The 17,535-nt window shown below is 40.2% G+C and overlaps 1 protein-coding gene across 1 annotated transcript in view; it reads left to right on the top strand.

Moving 5' to 3' along the window:
• celf6 (CUGBP Elav-like family member 6) overlaps window positions 1–17,535 on the top strand; it is a 134,888-nt gene that overhangs the window by 92,213 nt on the left and 25,140 nt on the right. The window contains 2 exon segments of the mRNA XM_055154985.1: window positions 3,732–3,780; window positions 13,281–13,409. Coding sequence (XP_055010960.1) covers window positions 3,732–3,780; window positions 13,281–13,409 — 178 coding nt within the window.

The following is a 17,535-nucleotide window of genomic DNA, read 5'->3' as shown; positions in this document are numbered from 1 at the left end:
CTGCAGCCACAGACACATCTCCACACACTTTATTCTGTGTTTGCCAATGGGAAGGTAGAACATGTCATTTGTCTTAGAGCGTCTCCAGAGGAGCCACTGTACTGTATACTATCTTAGATGTGTGCGTTGGTGTTGCTAATAATCAGTAGCTGGTGTGGTTGAATGTCACTTGTGCGTGTATATGTGTGTGTGTGTGCCTGTGTTGGTGGTGGGGCTGGAGGTGGGTCTTGGCCCTAGGGGATAGCAGGCTGCCTCTTCGCCCAGCCTCTGATGAATTCATATAATTAACTCTGCCTTGATCTGTTGGCTAATCCTGCACTCAGTAATAAGGGATTAAAATGTCACCTAAGCCACCTGCTGCTATTGAGCCCCCAGACTTTTGTGCCTCTGTATATGAGTGTGTATGTCTGTGACAGGATGAGCGGGGAGAGGAGATAAAAGTACAATGCACTGCAGGCTTCTATGTAGGCAGCTTGAAATGCTGGGAACAGTTTCGCTGGTTGCACAGAGAAATGTATGTTGGGGACAGTATAATGTGACGCAGAAACAGACATCTTAACCACTGCCAGATACATGCTCTAAATCTTTGCAGAACTCTAAACCGTAGCATGAAACTGAACTTGGTCATTTGGCAGGGGGTTGGAGTTGCAGCGGACTTCTCTGAAAACTCATTGTCACAGTGTCTAAAAAGGGACATGAAAGTGGGACATGCTGGAGGTGGGAGTTCAGAGAGCTGTTCCCTCCCGCTCCCCATGACCTCCTTGGACTGAGCAAAGTAAAAAGAAAAAAGAAAGGAGTGCCAATTGGTTGGCTAACGGCCCACAGACTGGCCAGCTTGCCTTGCCTGGCGGCCACCTCCCCACTGTTGCCAGGCAACCTCAAATGTACTTTTGGCTTGGCTAATGACTCTAGTTGCTAGTGCGGCTCAGAGGCGACTAATGAAGCCTCCTGACCAATTGTGTCCGTTTAAAATCTAAAAGCTGGCTGATCACTGCTCTGGGATTTTAGGACTTCAGGTTAATGTAAACCTCTTATGTGTGACAACTTTTGCCCTGAACGCAGCCACAGGCAGCATGCACCAGAACCAGTTAACACATTAAACTTACACCTGTGTACAGGTCCTAAGGCTGGAGAACTCTGTTGGATCTTTAGAATAATGACTGTAAACCTAATGCACAATCCTACAGCCTTTACACTAAGAAGCTTATGTGCTCACCCACATGTTTGTTCCCCTTTTGTACTATTGATGTGTCATTGGGCAAGACATCGAGACACCTGTGTGTACACCTTCAATATATGAATCTGTGAATGCTTGTGAGTAACTGATGTGCCATGGAGGTTATAAAAACTATTCAACCATCCTTCTCTCTGTAAATTCAACTTCAGACTTGCAAACCTAATAAAGTTCCCTATACAGACTCGCCTACAGAGACAGGCCTAGCTCAGTGCTGTTTGCCATGAGTTACAGTCCAAACAGTGGATGGTGGAGTGCCTGCCTATCTCATCTGTGATTGTGCTTTTGCCTGTACGACGCGTCTGTCATGTCACTTAAGCTTTGTTCTGGTGTCACAGCTTATTGCGAGGCGAGTACATTATGTCCCCCGGGTGTCACTATGTATGTAATTGTCTATACATGTCCACCACTCACAGGTCTATATTTGGCCATGGTCTCGCTTCATGTCAAGTGCTGTCAAGTGCTGTGTTGCCTGCGGGCCCAACACCCACTGCGCTGCCCTAGTATAGTGATCTGAGTGGGCAGCACCTTGGCACTCCATTTGGACCTGTCCTCGTGGCCTACTTAAAGATAGAGGCCTTGGACAAAGTAAATATAAAACAACATGCAAAAATAACTTAAGAAAAGCAGCGTGGGTTACGCTAATACAGGGGTCTTCAAAGGTGCTGCTTAACCACCCACCCTTGTCACAGAGGAAAAGGAGATTTAATTCTTTTTGCGTGTATACAATCAAGTGTCTTTTCATCTATTCATATTCAAAATCCAGGAATAGGAAAAAAATAAACAACAAATAGCAGGGGAATATATATTTTTTCATTCATGGCAGCCAGTTATAAAGCTCTTTTTTATGTAACATTGGCAACATTTTGCTTTCACCTCACTCTCAAATGGATCTTCAAAGGATGTTTATTGATTCCCTACTGTTAACCTTTCACATGATGTTTTATGGTTGCTGTGTTTGGTGGCCCTCAATAGCTTTTAAAGGCGGTGATGGGGCGAGGAGCTGCTTGGCGGGCCAGACCAGGGGCGCAATCGGAGTAGGATAAAAAGCAGAAGATTTGGACAGGGAGGAAGAAAGATTGCAGTGGGTCAGGATGAGTTGGTGACTGGGCGTCTGGAAGTCAGCGAAGAATCAGGAGCGTAGGGGAGGAGGTAGAGAGGACTTGTCCCCGTGGGGTTGGGAGTGGCTGATGTAATGGCATTAATCTCCAATTGCCATCTGACACCCAGTGCGACTCTGTCATTGAAAAGTGCTAATTCTGCTGAACTGTGTGGGGAATACAGCCATCTCCAGAGGCAAAGCCAGGGATTAATTAAACACTTTGCACACAGATTTATCTCTTTTACAGCGCAGTCGCTCTTTGATTTTTGTGTTAAGCTCTAAGAAAAATCCAGAAAACTGACCCAATTCTGTGTTTTCTTGGTCAATACTTTGACATTTTAAACTGTTGTGTTGGTACTGCTGGTGGCACAACTTTCTTCAAAAGTTTTTCCTTTTCTTGTTTCCTTAGTTTTTTGTTCTAGACTATTGCTGATTTAAAATTATATAGAGTTTCATGTTTAAATAGTGTTATGTCCTGGTTAGGGATTTAACGATATCCAAATCTCTCAGTACGATATTATCATGATATACATCTCACGGTAGGATATTTATTGCAATATTTTGGAAAGGTGTATATAATTGTAGATGGAACACTTTTTTGCTTTAAAAATACCTTGACAATATTTTGGTGTGAATTATTTCCATCATAATCCCAAGAATTCAAGTAAAAACCATGTTTCTTCATGTTCAATGAATCAAGGCATATGTAGTTTCTGATGATGATACGCTGTTGCTACTGTAAAACAATGCATTTAAGCAAAGGAACTTGTAATTCGATATACTGTGACAGCCCACGATATTATTGTGACTTTTGACGATACGATATCATGATATTTCGGTTATTGTTCCATCCCTAGTCTTGGTTTGGTCTTGGGTTAACTTTCTTTGGCATTTTTAAGTTAAGGTTGCAATGTTGGTCGTGGTCTTGGTTTGGATACTGCAAGGGTTGTCAAGAGTGTCAAGACCCAGATACTAATCATTTGTAAAAAAAAAATAATAATAATAAGATAAGATAAAATAAACCTTTATTTGTCCCACAATGAGCAAATTATAAACATTTTTAGATATGCATTTGAGCAAGTATCACTACTGAAAAAATAGCATAACAAAATGCTACATTTTCTGAATAGCTTTAGAATGATATTGATCAAAAGATGTAATAAGACCACATCATATTGTTATTTTGTCTGTTTACATACAAATGTTACATTACTGTTCACATAATCCCACATTTAACATTGTTTGGCTGTGATTTGATCTAGTCTATCAAAATCTTGCCTCATTTCAGTCCAAAGAATACTTGTTTTTATTGTGAAAGACATGCCGTTGAGGATACTTTGACTAACCTGGGATTTCCCTTTCTCTTTCTCCTTTCCTCTCCTCTGCTCTATCCAGATGAACCGTCCCATCCAGGTGAAGCCAGCCGACAGCGAAGGACGAGGAGGTAATTAACCTTCTCCTACTCTCCATTGAACGCCCCTCTTAGACCACACACCAAAACACAAATACACAACCCCGAATCAAACACAACACACACACTCGTACTATCCTTAATATTCTGCTCTCACTGGCGACACACAGGGAGTTAGTGGAGTACCTCGTAATATAGGTCACTTGCTTCTATTGACTTCCCATCTGTGCCAGCACCAGGCCTGTCTCAGGTTCACAGTCACTGGGAGCAGTTCAAAGGCAGAGACATATTAGAGGCCAAAGAGATGACCAGTATCCTACAAACTCTTATTTACATCCAGAATCGAGACATTTCCCCTTAGACAGATGGACATTCAGAATAAGACATGGATAGTATAGAACTAGTTTTTGTCATTAGTTCCAATTCATGCATTTATCTTTAAAAAATTTGCCTAATATTGATTCATATTACACAAAACATATTACATCCCTCATTAATAGGATACCACAATATTGATACTTTGTAGTGAAGTGATCTACATGTATATGAATGTCAAAATTTTTAGAAATGACCATGGTGACACAATGCACATATTAGCAAACACTGCTAAGAAGTTTTGTCTGAAAACTCAAGAAAAAATACAAAATAGATTTAAACAGCACATTTTCTGGAGCCTGTGATCAATACAAGCATTCATGGTCCTGTTTAGGAGTTTGATTTTCAACAAAAAGAGATACCGTGACTAACTGAAAAACTGTTGGCTAATGCTGGCTGGCTTTTAACTGTAATTTCATGTGAGAGGAACTTGTTTAACAGCACCACTCAGCTCACTTGTTGTAGTTCCAGCTAAGTCAGACCTTTATGGTCAAATTGCGTTGCATTAAAGATCAGATTAAAGTCTAATTTGAAGAACAGAGCTTTAGACAGAGTAAGGCTTACAATTAGCATCACACCCCTAGGGAATGTTGCAAAGTATCAATATTGCAATCAAACTGAAATCACAGTTTGAGTTGTCACAATTGTCAAATAGTAAAGGCTGCAATTATCTAGTTAATAGAATGGCTTCTGCAAAGAGAGAGAGGAAAAACTTAAATGTTTATAACTAAATCTTGTTAAATGTAGGGCTTACAAATATGTGACAGTAGCTCATTACTTACAGTATTTTTTCTTGTGATGTTTGGATGATGCAATATTCAGTCTTCCGAAAAAATTTTGAAAAAAAAACAAAACAATTTTTACTAAAAACCTAATGTAATTTAGGCCATGTTCGTATATCAAAGTCTTTTTGTCAATGCCTCAGTGTTTCCCCTAAAGTTTCATTGTCAAAGTCAAACTTCCACAAAAGCAGCTGTATCAGGTTGGCCGCATTTCCCATCAGCTCCCTCACTAAAGGATGCCAAATTGCATTGTGGAGTATTCACTTTTGTAGATAGTCTGGCTGACACATTGATTGACTAGATCATTCTGAACCCATTTGTGAGTACCATCACTGAGGTTAATGCAGATTAGACCAGTTAAAGATTTACATGGTTGGCTGTGGCTCTAATTGGCCCGCTCTGTGTCTGGCTTGTGCGTGCGTTTAAGAGTGCTGATTTAAACAGCCCGGGTCACATCGCAATGAGCCACTGGGCTGATTTACTGTATATGGTCAGCCGTGAGTCAGATGGTCCAATGCTGTTACCACACACACACACCACATGGAGATCTCATTTTGGTCATGGAGGCCCTTTAATTAACAGCCATCTAAAAACAAGCAAAGTCTGACTGACAGGGCCTGGGCAAAAGCCAATGGGCATTCTCACCAAGATAAATTGGATCTCTGGGCTTAAGAGGGAAGGATGGATGGGTCCCAATATCAATTACTATCCCTTTTCGCTGAAAGAGGAGCGACATGAACCGGCAGTGTGAATAAAATACAGGCTCTAAGGCCAGCTCAGCCCTGTGAGCGCTTCAGCTGAACTTTCTCTTCAGAGGACAGAACAGGACACAGCCCAGAATGAAATAAGACCAAGCAGACAGGCCCCAACAGAGATATTGAGCGTTAATGGCAACAGGAAGTCAGGAGACAGGCCAAGGAAGTAAACCACAACCGCGACTGACAATGAAATGAGATTTACTGTGAAGGCCTGTGGTTAAAGGAAAATAGACAGCACAGCTGGGGGAGGAAAGTAACAAGGGATTCATCTCCGGGGCAGAGGAGCAGCCAGGTACACCAATCCCTATGGGGCCCACTACACTGTCAAAGCCAGGCCTGCACCGGGACATTTGCACCTTTAGAATGGAGTCACATTTATCACTACCAAGACATGGGCAATTATCTGTCATGGGGAGTTGTGCAGAGGTCTCGATTATGTGTCTGCACAGGCATTAGGGCCCATTACTCCATTTGGAGACTCCAGTAGACCCTCTTTTGTTCAGTGTGTCCCTAAGAGACATCCTCTCTCTGGGGATGGAGAATGTCAGGAAGAAAACCTGCGCTGAAAAAAAATGTCTAGGACGTCTGGCGCCGCATAGGCCTGCTGCTCAGAGCCACACTGGAGCACAGTCTTTACTCTCCTGCTGTCGGCTGCACTGACTCATGTCTACATTCATTTCTCTTGGATTATTCTAAAAGAATGGAACAGAGCATGAGGTGTCTGTTCTGTGGGTGGACGAGCCTTTTATTCAGAAATCTAAATTTGTGTGATGCTTCAAATCCTATTGTTTATTTCGAGCTTTTTAAACGTACAAAGATGCTGTGAAAGCTTCTTAAATGCAGAGTGGTAGCTGATTATCTTCATTTGTAATGTTCTGCTACAAGCAAACACTACCAGCCTGTAATTTCAACTTCAATTAATTTAGCGTAGCTGCAAATTTGGTCTACATTTTCCCAAAACTTTAAGAACACTAAACCAAAAAGTTGCCCACATATGTTATAAGCCAAATGTTAGTGTAAAAGTGCTTTAAATCCAAATAAATTGCTCTAGAAATAGTAGTAGCATTTGCTTTCATCCGTGAACTGTCTTGGTCGCAGAAATACAATGGGAGAGAAGAGGTGAGGGGGAAGATAGAGGCTCTGCTCTGCTTGAGTGTAACCCGTGGAGGAATATGGAGCGGGTGAGAGATGGGAGACAAAAAGAGTGAGTGAAGATGCGGCGACAGGATGAGAAAGTTAACGGAGGGTGATGGAGGCAGCTGAGTGAATCTCTGCAGTAAATCATCTCCCAGCCGCCCCGGCCCTATCTCCTCCTCGCCTCGCCACGAATCTTTTTCCCTCTGACCTTGTCTGCCGCTGTGTCTGTGAAGAAAAGATGGGGCCAGATTATCTATGATTGGAGATGGCCATTATCTAAACACAATCTTGGAGCCAGGTCCCTCTCTTGTGGCGAGTGCTGTGAGACTGGAGACCACACTGATGAGAAGCGAGATGATGGGTCAGCCAACAACACCCTCTGCTTTTATTAACTGTGATAAGAAGGTTTCGAGACTCTCTTCAAATGTCCTGCAACCTCCATCAACACTTAGTTTTTCCACTGCGTGCCATTCAAACGCCAACACGTCTCCTCTCTTTAGCTCCCTTGTTTATTATTTCCACAATGTTGTTTTGGTCTATACTTACAGGAGCACTGCAGTCTCCTTCAATGCCTCAACAACTGCCAGAGTGTCTGTCCTATACGGCCTCTCGTCTGAGCATGTCTGGCCAAAAGCAGCTATTGTGGAGGGGCCATGTTTGTCCTTGCCAGCCTGCTGCTCTTCAGAAGGTTGACCCCAGTCGGACAGTGCAGAGATTGACAGGACCTTAAGATGTTGCACACTGAGCAGTAATGCCCCAGCGCAGCAGGTAGTGGAGAGTGAAGGCTGCCAGGACACAGAGGAGGGGCTGTCTGCTCCGGCCCCACACACCCACAAAGGAGCACACTCCACTTTACATGCAAATCACTCCAAAAGATCCCACTGCGCCTCTGGACACAATCATGCCAATTCGGAAAAGTCTCATGAACCATTGTATGTGTGCTGAGAAATAGACTAAAGATGGATAATACATGTTGACAAATACATATTTACAATTTTACATTTCAACAGGCAATTTTTCTTGTTTGAAAATGTATAGAAGTGGGTTGAAGACTTTACCACGCTCCCAAAAGGACATAAACTATAACTCATTTGAAATATTTTTGCCAATAAATAGTTCTTTATTTGTGAGCCTTTTATTGTGCAAAAACAGAGTAAGTAAGTAATTCAAAACATCACATTTTATTTATATATTTTTACAATACATAGATGCTGTGATTGTCTGTAATTTGGGGTAAATTGTGGGTCTGAGCTAATTTCTGCCTGCTGCCTGTTACTGCCAACTTCTGCTCAACGTAAGACTTGTATTCATTATGGGAATTGTTATAATTTTGTACATTAATATTACTAAATAGAATGAATAGACTAAATCCTACAATTACTTTCCATCCATAGAAAGCACCAGAGCTACCAAAGCAACATTTGCTGGAATGCTGTTATATGGTAGTTGAATCTCATAGTGTAAAAATCTTTGGAAAAATCTATGCCACTTCCACACTGCGATGTGTAGCAGAGCTTAACATTTCGGACTTGAGTTTCTCTTTCGTTGTCATTGATATGGATGAGATTAGGAATAAAAAGTCAGAGGGACATTTCATTTTAGAGAGGTCAGAATGGAATGGTTTGTTTTGCACAGAAAAGGGACTCAACTTCCATACAGGAGGAGAAAATAATACCTCTCTATACATGTGTGTGCCAGTTTGGGGTATCTATTGCATTATCTTATCTATCATTGCTTTTCAATGCTTTGTACTTCAACAATATTTAATAATTACTATTTTAATTATTTAGATTTTATTAATGGTGCTTTTTAATTGACTTTTGGTGATTAGTTGTCTAAAGAAGGACATGGTTTCATTAACACTGTTTAAAGGACGGGCTATCCATCATAGTGAGTGTGTCCTAGAGGTAAAGTGTTATTCCCTGGGGCTCAAAAGTTAAGTTGATTAAAGCTGTCAAAACCATTGCCAAAGGCCTTTACTAACTTAGGTTTTAATAAGCTTCAACAGTTCTAAATTATAGCTGACACATTAACAAATCTGGATTCACAAAACTGTTCTTTACATTAGTATTAGTTCTTTACATTACATTAATATTTATATAATATGGGCATTATTTAAATTAAAAGTGCTCTAGGTAACTTTTCTGGTGGGGCTCTGACACCCATCAGAAAGTTTGTTTTTTACACATGAAAAACAAAAGCTATAATCAACCAGCTACTATTTGATGAATACTATGTGAACATTCTCATGTTGTGTTCTCTTTGAAACACATATAGTAGTAAAGCTTTCGTTGTTAGCTGTCTATATATATATATATATATATAAGCATCAATGCCTATATTCACATTGTAACCCAGACTTTGCCAGTGGGAAAAACAAAGGCTGAAGTTAGCCCGCCTACATACGTGCGTGTGTCTGGTGGCAAGCCCCCCCAGGCACATGGGCCAGGAAGCACCACTGTTTTCTAATGAGTCTATAAGAACTCTTCACAACTCTGGCTGTTGTTATGCTGCCTGCAACATTACTGTGTGTTTGAAATGCACCCAGTGGCCTAGGAGGCATCTTTTATCGTTGAATGCAGCTGTCCGTGCTTTCTGAACATTTACTACCACCAAGCTTCCTTAACTACTGCCAGCGGGAAAAAGTGATAGAATCTGTGAAAAAGGAGAATATTTACCACACAAGACAACAAAAGTTCTTTTATAGAGAATATTAATAGTATTGGAAGACTAAAACTTTTTGAAACGTAGACTTCATAGAAAATGGATCATAGCCTGAAGATAGTGTGAAGAATGACAGTAAAGGGTGCAATATGGAGACAATGGAGAGATGTATGGAGGGAAAAGTACACTCTATATGCATACACTGCTGCCTATAACACAAGTACCACTTTATTCCACTGAGAGAGGCATCAATCTTGACAGCATATGGCGTCTGTGCAAAATCCATTAATTTTTAATATACCGGGTGCTGAAATGAAAGGGCTTCCTGAGACAAGCAATTGTCAGATGTCAGTAGTGTTTTGATAACTTTTTTGATCTCCTTTTTTTTTTATTTGCATTCATGAAACAGAGCTGTCAGCATAACATCTTTTGTGGACATGTCTATATCTGTAGATCTACAGGTGTACATCCATATGGGACCGGTAAAATGGTGGCATCATGAATGAAAATCTGAAAAGCCCTTTTTACTTCACAGATTTCATATATAATTATTTGTTAAACTGTTAGATTTGTGCCTCGGGGGTCACAAGCTGTTGTACTTCTTGTACCATTTCAGCACATATAAATTTGAGGGTAATTGCTGTAAAAGCAATATGTAAATTTAAAATGTAAATTATTATGTGCGCCTAGAGGCAGATCATTTGTGGCGGCCCCAGCAAATTTCAAATGAATATCCATTGTGTTTTAATCGCTAAATTATAGTAAGAAATGTTGAATTTATGTTTTAGGTAACTATACTTGCCTTATGTAACTCCCCATAAGTTGCTACCAAGGCAAAAAGCCATCCATCACATGATAAAACGTATTACAAGTATTCTATTATATATACAAGATAAATACCCCCCAAAAAAGAGTTCTAACACTGTTCTTATGTGCATTAAATCTACCAAAATAAGAATGTTTAGATGTAATCTTGAGGCCCCAAAACACCTCTGTCTATGGACTATTTTAGCTCGCCTTACACTGCACAGCGCTATACTTGAAAAGAGAAACCTTTAACATTTACCTGATATCCTTTTGGACATGTGGGCCTGTGTGAGAGCAGAGCACGCATTAGGAGATATTTATTAATATTCATAAAATGTCAATTTAAACCTCGCAAGTGGCCATAGGAGATGTGCAGGAACTTGCAGAATCCAATAAGAGCTGCTTGGGAGACAGGTGTAAAGTGGACTAATTAATAGCAATCTATACTCTGGCCAGGGCATGCAGCGAGCCAACCGAGACACTCTCAGGTCCGGCAATGAAAAGATAGCAGCTCCGAATTCATTTTCTGGCAGTGGCTCTCCCAAAGGAGGCCTGTGAAGTACACTCACACTGCCTTTAATGTCTACACTGGGGTGTCATTTATTTTTGCGTTTGCCAGCACATTTGGAAAGTTCATTACCTCACTCATGGCTTGTTAATTAGCCTTGTAAAGCCGCCATTAGATCTCTCCGGGCCGGGCCGAGATGAGACTTTTTGTCCCGAAACATTAGCACACTACAGGAGGCCTGTAAAAGTGCACTTATGGCCATTTAAGGCGCTAACACTGACACCTCCCTGGAAATGGGATGGAGGCACAGACAGGAGCGGGCTGCTGTGATCCCCATGTTTCACCTTTGCTAGCGCAGGGAGGGGTCAGGCTCATTTCGGACGCACACCTGTTCACGGCTGACTTTGGAGCTTTTTATACGACAGTGCAGGACTGAAGACTAAAGTGCAAGACTAGAAAGACTCTGGTTAAAGGGTGAAAGCTCTAGGTTGACAACAGCAGAGTAATGAGCAGCACATTCTCTAAGAAAGGTTATGAGTTCAGTCCTTTGGCATCTTCAGTACTCCAACATTCTCAAAAAATAATTTTCTTCCCTACCATCCAAAGTTATGCATTTGTGGGTTTGTAAAAAAAAACGTATAAGCAACTAATTCAATGAAAAATATTGTTGTGAACTGAGACAAAACATAATGTATTGCACTTGCAATAAGAACACAAGTTTATTCTATTTATTGATTTCAGGTTCCTGTTTATAGGTGATATTTTGAGGACTTTTGCCCTTTAAAAGACATAATATTTGTTTTTTGCGATGTTAATTGCTATGGCAATGGTGCTAGATTTCTATCACTCAGAAAACTGGATTGGTAAATTATATTTCAAGGCAAGTCAATGTCTTCACAAATTTTGCCAAAATCTACTTTAATTAAGATGTATTAATTATAGCAATTAAGTTTTTGTTTTGTTTTTTCTTTGAAAACAAAGTATAGTTCAAGAGTCCTGTCATTTATCATATTTGTAAATTAATTTGATTTGACATAGAAAGTCTGAATAAGCATAATAAAGCTCAAATCTTTTATAACAAAAACATCAGCATCAAAGAAGAATTGGTCATGAAATGATGGTCGAATCATTTCTACTGCCATATATCTAAGACATAAAGATAACTGCAGTAATGAGCAGTCATGTTAAGTCTGTATACCCCTGCTGTGTGAGGCGTCAGTACACACGGACAAACATGGACATCTCCGGCAGCAGCAACAGCAGCGGCAAAGATGGCCCAGGTCAGCGGAGTCTCATTCATTATTCAAACACTCATTTGTGTGGTCAAGCGAGCAGCCCGAATGTGATTCATATGAACTTTACAGAAATGGAACAGGTTCTGATTTCCCCGTCGCCAAAAGTAAACCCGGGTGCTATATTTTTAGAGCAGCTGCGTCTAATGGGGCCTGGCAGGTACAGGAGGCGTCACATCTGTCGAAGACCAGGTGATGCCCCCCTCCCCCCTCCCACATGCTCACCCCCTCCCATACCCGCTCGCCACCAGTCAAATGACTCACACTGAAGATCAACAGTGTCATTTCCAATAAACTTCTCTTCCTCTTCCTGCCACTTTCCATCAGTTCTGGCGATGGCTTCTTGCTAGTCGCCATTTCATTCCACAACGGGGAGAAATAGGGAAATGCATAATGTTCAAGTTGTACAAAAACACAAATGCTCTGTCAAATTCTGGGGTACTTGAATAATTCATTGGAAAACCCTGGAAATTTTAACCGCTAGGAAGAAGCAAGTACTATATAGCCAGGATCCATAACAAGGTTCGGTTTGTAATAGGATTGTCGGTGGTTGCAGGTTCTTAATTCCTTCATATTTGTACATAATCTCTTGCATAATCAAATTACAACCACTTGTATACCTTAACAAAATCACATGTACGTTATCAGTACTTTTTTAAACTAATAGTATTTTGAACAAAGAAGGAACTTGTTCACTACTGTTGCAAATGAGAACAGCTATATCCTGTGCATTACAAAGAAAGATTTCACTCTTTCCTGTCAATGCCCAACACCTGTGACACCATGTCAACCTTTGATAAAGACAAGACGCAGTCTAACATCGTATGTATTCATTCGCTTTAAACAGAATAAAGCATCTTGCAGATCTGAACTACGCCTACCTGAGCAAAACATCCTCTTATTCTATAGCTCAAACCTAAAACCCACAGCGCACACAGCATCACCACTATCAAACATCTCACTGGCTGACTTGAATAGCTCACCGGAAACACAAATATATCTGCCTTTACACCAGGACTGGGGTGGGGGTGGCACACGGCACCACTGTAAGATCAATAACAACAGCAGCAGCAGCAGTAGCGCTAACACAGCCGACTGCTGATAAAAGTGGGGCTTCAGATGCACTCTAGCTCCTCAGCTCAGCACAACTATAGAGTGTGTTGTCTTCTTTCCTTACACCCTTTCTCTCTCTCTCCCTCTCTCCATCTAGAAGACAGGAAGCTCTTTGTGGGAATGCTGGGCAAACAGCAGAGTGAGGATGACGTGCGTCGCCTTTTCGAGACCTTTGGCCAGATCGAGGAGTGCACCGTGCTGCGAGGGCCTGATGGGGCCAGTAAGGGTCAGAGCCACCCACCACACACCTCCATCACAGACTAGTGTCCTGTCCCCAATACACCACCATTAGGGGTGCAACAATACTCAATATAATAGTTCAATACATGTGGCTCAATATGCTCATGTAACTGATACGTTCACGATACATATGAAAACAGCCCCATAAACACTATATTTCAAACTTTATGTTTTTTAACATTTGAAACAGATAACATTTGTTTTTGTTCTTCTGAGACATAATACATATTGAAATCACATTGATATCATGTTTATATTATATTGATATTGTGACCCATGTATCGATACACATCAAATCATGAGAAAACTGCATTGCTGCATCCCTATCGACTGCCACCATCCTGAAATTTCCTGCAGATTACTAGTGCCTAACCTTATTCTAATCCCCAACCTTAACCTATTTTGACTCAAATCTTAACTTTAAATCATGTTGTTATATAATAGTGGCTGCACAATGGCAAAGCAGTTAGTGCTCTTGCCTCACAGGAAGAAGGTCCTGGTTCGATTCTGGGGCAGTGCGGGGTTTTTCTGTGTGGAGTTTGCATGTTCTCCCCTCTGGATGCTCCAGTTTCCCCTACCACTAAAAAAATGCACAATAGGGTCAATCTGTGGGGCCAGGACTCCACTGAAAAAGAGATCCTTAATCTTCAAATAAATAAAATATAGTATTTACATCACAAGGACCTGTCCCAATAATCTAAATGTGTAAACTGATTTGATTACCCACAATGTGATAAATACCTAGCCCTCACAGAGCTGTGTCCAGTGAGTCCTCCAATACACCTCCATAAATGCTGTTTAGGGACATCACACTGACATGGATTCATGGATTCATGGATTTTCTGGAGACTGACCTGAACTTTAACCCTAGTACTACTTGCCTAACCTTAACCTAAGCTCTGATTTTAACCTATTTTATCCCATATCTGAGCCTCAACCCTTGTTCTTCATATTATAATAATGCATTTACATCATGACAACTTGTTTTTTGTTCCCATAAAGGAGTCAGGTGTTCATGGCGTGAGTGTAGAGATTTTCATACCCACAATGTGATAAATATGTGACCATGACAGACTAGTGTCCCCTCTGTCCCCCAATACTCCTCCATCACAGAGTTGTGTCCAGTCTGTCCTCTGTCTGACCCCTGTCTGTCCACTTTATTCTTCTCTTCTTCCTTCACCTTCCCTCTTTTCTTTTTTCACCTCTGCTGGTTTTAAAACACCAATGTCAGGCAAAGTTACTGCAGATTGTTTGACATATAAATGAGCCAAGGAGGATATTTAAATGAGAAACATAAATACATGGTAGCTTTGTACTACCAATAATTATACTATGACTAATAATAACTCATAGCACTAAAGTCACAATAACCATCGTACAATCCAAGTTTCAAAAAAAAAAAAAAAAAAAGACAACAGTTTCAAAATACATTATTTCTATTCACTTGGATGGAATTAACAATTTTTCTGTATTTTTTTTAATTTAAATTTTTGTTATTTTTTTCCTTGTTCAATAATTATTACACTAATAATTTAACTTCACAGACCACATTTGAAATAGATGGCTAAATGCATGGTTAAATTAAGATTCAGAATTTTATTAAAGGCTTTTTAATATTACAAACAGTGTGATCTGAAATGTGTTCTTGTTCTCTTAAAAAGACCTCTCCCTTCTCAGTCTGAAGCAGAGCTGATTTAAAATTCATAAAAAGGCTTTTTTTTTTTTTTTTTTTTTTGGCCATTGCGTCCTGACCTTTTCATTTGGTTTGTTCAATAATTACTACATTAATTATACAACTTTTCACAAACCACATTTGAAATGGATGGTTAAAATGCAAGGTTAAGTTCAGAGTCTTTCTTAAGTTTGCGTTTTATAGTTACATTTATGAATTTGAATCTGCCACACCTTCCAGTCTTCCATTGCTCACTCCTTTTTGCATTTCTTCTTCCCTTCCTTCTGCTCACTCTGCTTCCTCTGTCTCATTTTTCATCGCCATCCTCTTCTGTTGTCTCTTCATTACTGCAGCTCCACTCTCCACCCTGGGCTCGTACTCAACAAATACATCACAAACACCTTGTCTTTCCTCACCCCCCCTCTTCCCCCCTCCCCCTCCCTCCTCCTCACACTCTTCCTGTTATCAGCAAAGTGGAGGAGTGTAATCATGTTTGTTTCCCACATTCCCATCATCCCTCCCTGGAGACACCATTGGACGATAATGTCCTACTGTAAATAAAGCTGCCAGGCTGCGGGTTATGTTTCTGTCACTCACTTTGGTGCCGCACATTTCACCACATTTAGAGGCATTTGCTGTCATGTCGAAAGCGTATTATTTCTATTTACAACCCTTGTCAGATTTTACATCAACATGTATTCGAAGCTAAGGAGGTGCCCAATTTACCAAAGCATGGAAATGATTGGAGGTGGGTTGAGTGCCCAAAATAGTGCTCAAGTTAGGTGAAAATAATGGTAATCAAGAAGTAAAAATCCACATAATTACTGTAGTGCAACTAAAAAAGTTTTAAAACCAAGTGTAACCTTTTGAAGTTAGTGTTGATATAATAAGATGATTTTTTTTTCTTGGATTGTCAAAAGTATTGATACCCAGATACTAATCAATCTATGTATCTGAGCTATTGAACCTAAAAAAAAAAAAGTAAATCACATATAACAAACCTGACCTTTTCTGAGTGGTTATAAAATGTTCTTGATCTATATCAGAATTAGTAAAATCAAATGGTGATATTAAAATGGCCATACTGACTTGCCAAAACCTGATCTTGTCAAATCTCAGCTAAGCTAAGCAGGGCTGAGCCAGGTTAGTACTTGGATGTGAGACCACTATAAATTGAAGGTGCCACTGTAGGGCTTCAGTGTCCTTGGGCAAGGCATTTCACCCAGTTTTTCTAGTATGAATATAGTGTATGAATGAGCGTTGGTGGTGGTTGAACAGACTGTTGGTGCAGATTGGCAGCCTTGCTTCTGTCAGTCTGCCCCAGGGCAGTTGTGGCTACAATAGTATCTTATTGCTGGTTTTCAGATGACATCAGCACATTCTATAGGCCAATAATATTTAGTACAGATGTGGGGCAGCTAAAATTGATATTCTTAAAATGCAGATTTAGTTGTAATACCCTGAGAAACAATCATCATTTGTGAATTTAGGTTTTGGATATTTCATGGCAAAGTACAATGTAATCAATGGGGTGAATGAGTAACGCCCTGCAGAGCACTTTTGGCATCTTGAAAGGCACTATATCACTATATCAATCAGATTCCTAATTATTATTACTAAAGAAGTAACAAGCTTTTTTTTCCTTAGTATCAAAATCAAGCTTAAATCTTTAGTCCTGACTAAAACACACATATTGTTAGGGAATTATATAGAAATATTGAAATATGCTCTTGTTCTCCCAGAAAGACATCTCCCTGCCCAGTCTGAAGCAGAGTTGATATAAAATGCATAGAGTATTTCTGGAGATTGTGCCATTTTAGCTGTAGCAAGTGAGATTCAGCCTATGTGAACAGCAGTATTTGAACACAGGATTGGTAAAAGTTTTCCATTAACAGGGCTATAGAAGGCTGCACTAACGTCTAAATATTTGATGCAGCAACCTTTTCTGTTGGACCACATAGAAAATCCTGCACAAATTGAGTTAAAGTTGTCAGGGGAGCAGGGGTGTCTCAATGTTTTAAGTACAAAAATAATACAATTATTTTTGACAATATGGTCCATGTAATAAAAACTCATTCACATTATGAATAGTCATGATTTAATATCTTGTACATTTCACAAGTCATATACAATCTATAATCTTATTCTTGATTAACCATTGTACATCTTGTCATGAATCCTCTGCTATTCTTTGTCCCTTTTTCCATTTTGCCTGTCTCTGTACCATGCATTCTCTCTCTCCAAGTACCCCAGATGTTCAGAGTTGATTGACAGCCCATAAAATGAAAAGGGCTTGCTGCAGGAGCTAGTTTTCTCCCTCATTCAGACTGTGGCTCGGTGTCACCTGCGCCTTCCTTCACACTCATCAACTGTTGTCTTTCTACTGTCTCCTGTGTGCTATTACTATTTGTGTTTAAATCAATACGATCATCGCTCCTTG

This window comes from Boleophthalmus pectinirostris, unplaced genomic scaffold (genome assembly GCF_026225935.1).
Source record: "Boleophthalmus pectinirostris isolate CB_2022bp ecotype Guang Dong unplaced genomic scaffold, ASM2622593v1 HiC_scaffold_19, whole genome shotgun sequence".
Lineage (NCBI taxonomy): Eukaryota > Metazoa > Chordata > Actinopteri > Gobiiformes > Gobiidae > Boleophthalmus > Boleophthalmus pectinirostris.
The sequence above is the reverse complement of the archived record's forward strand: the minus strand, read 5'-3'. Positions and strand labels throughout refer to the sequence as shown.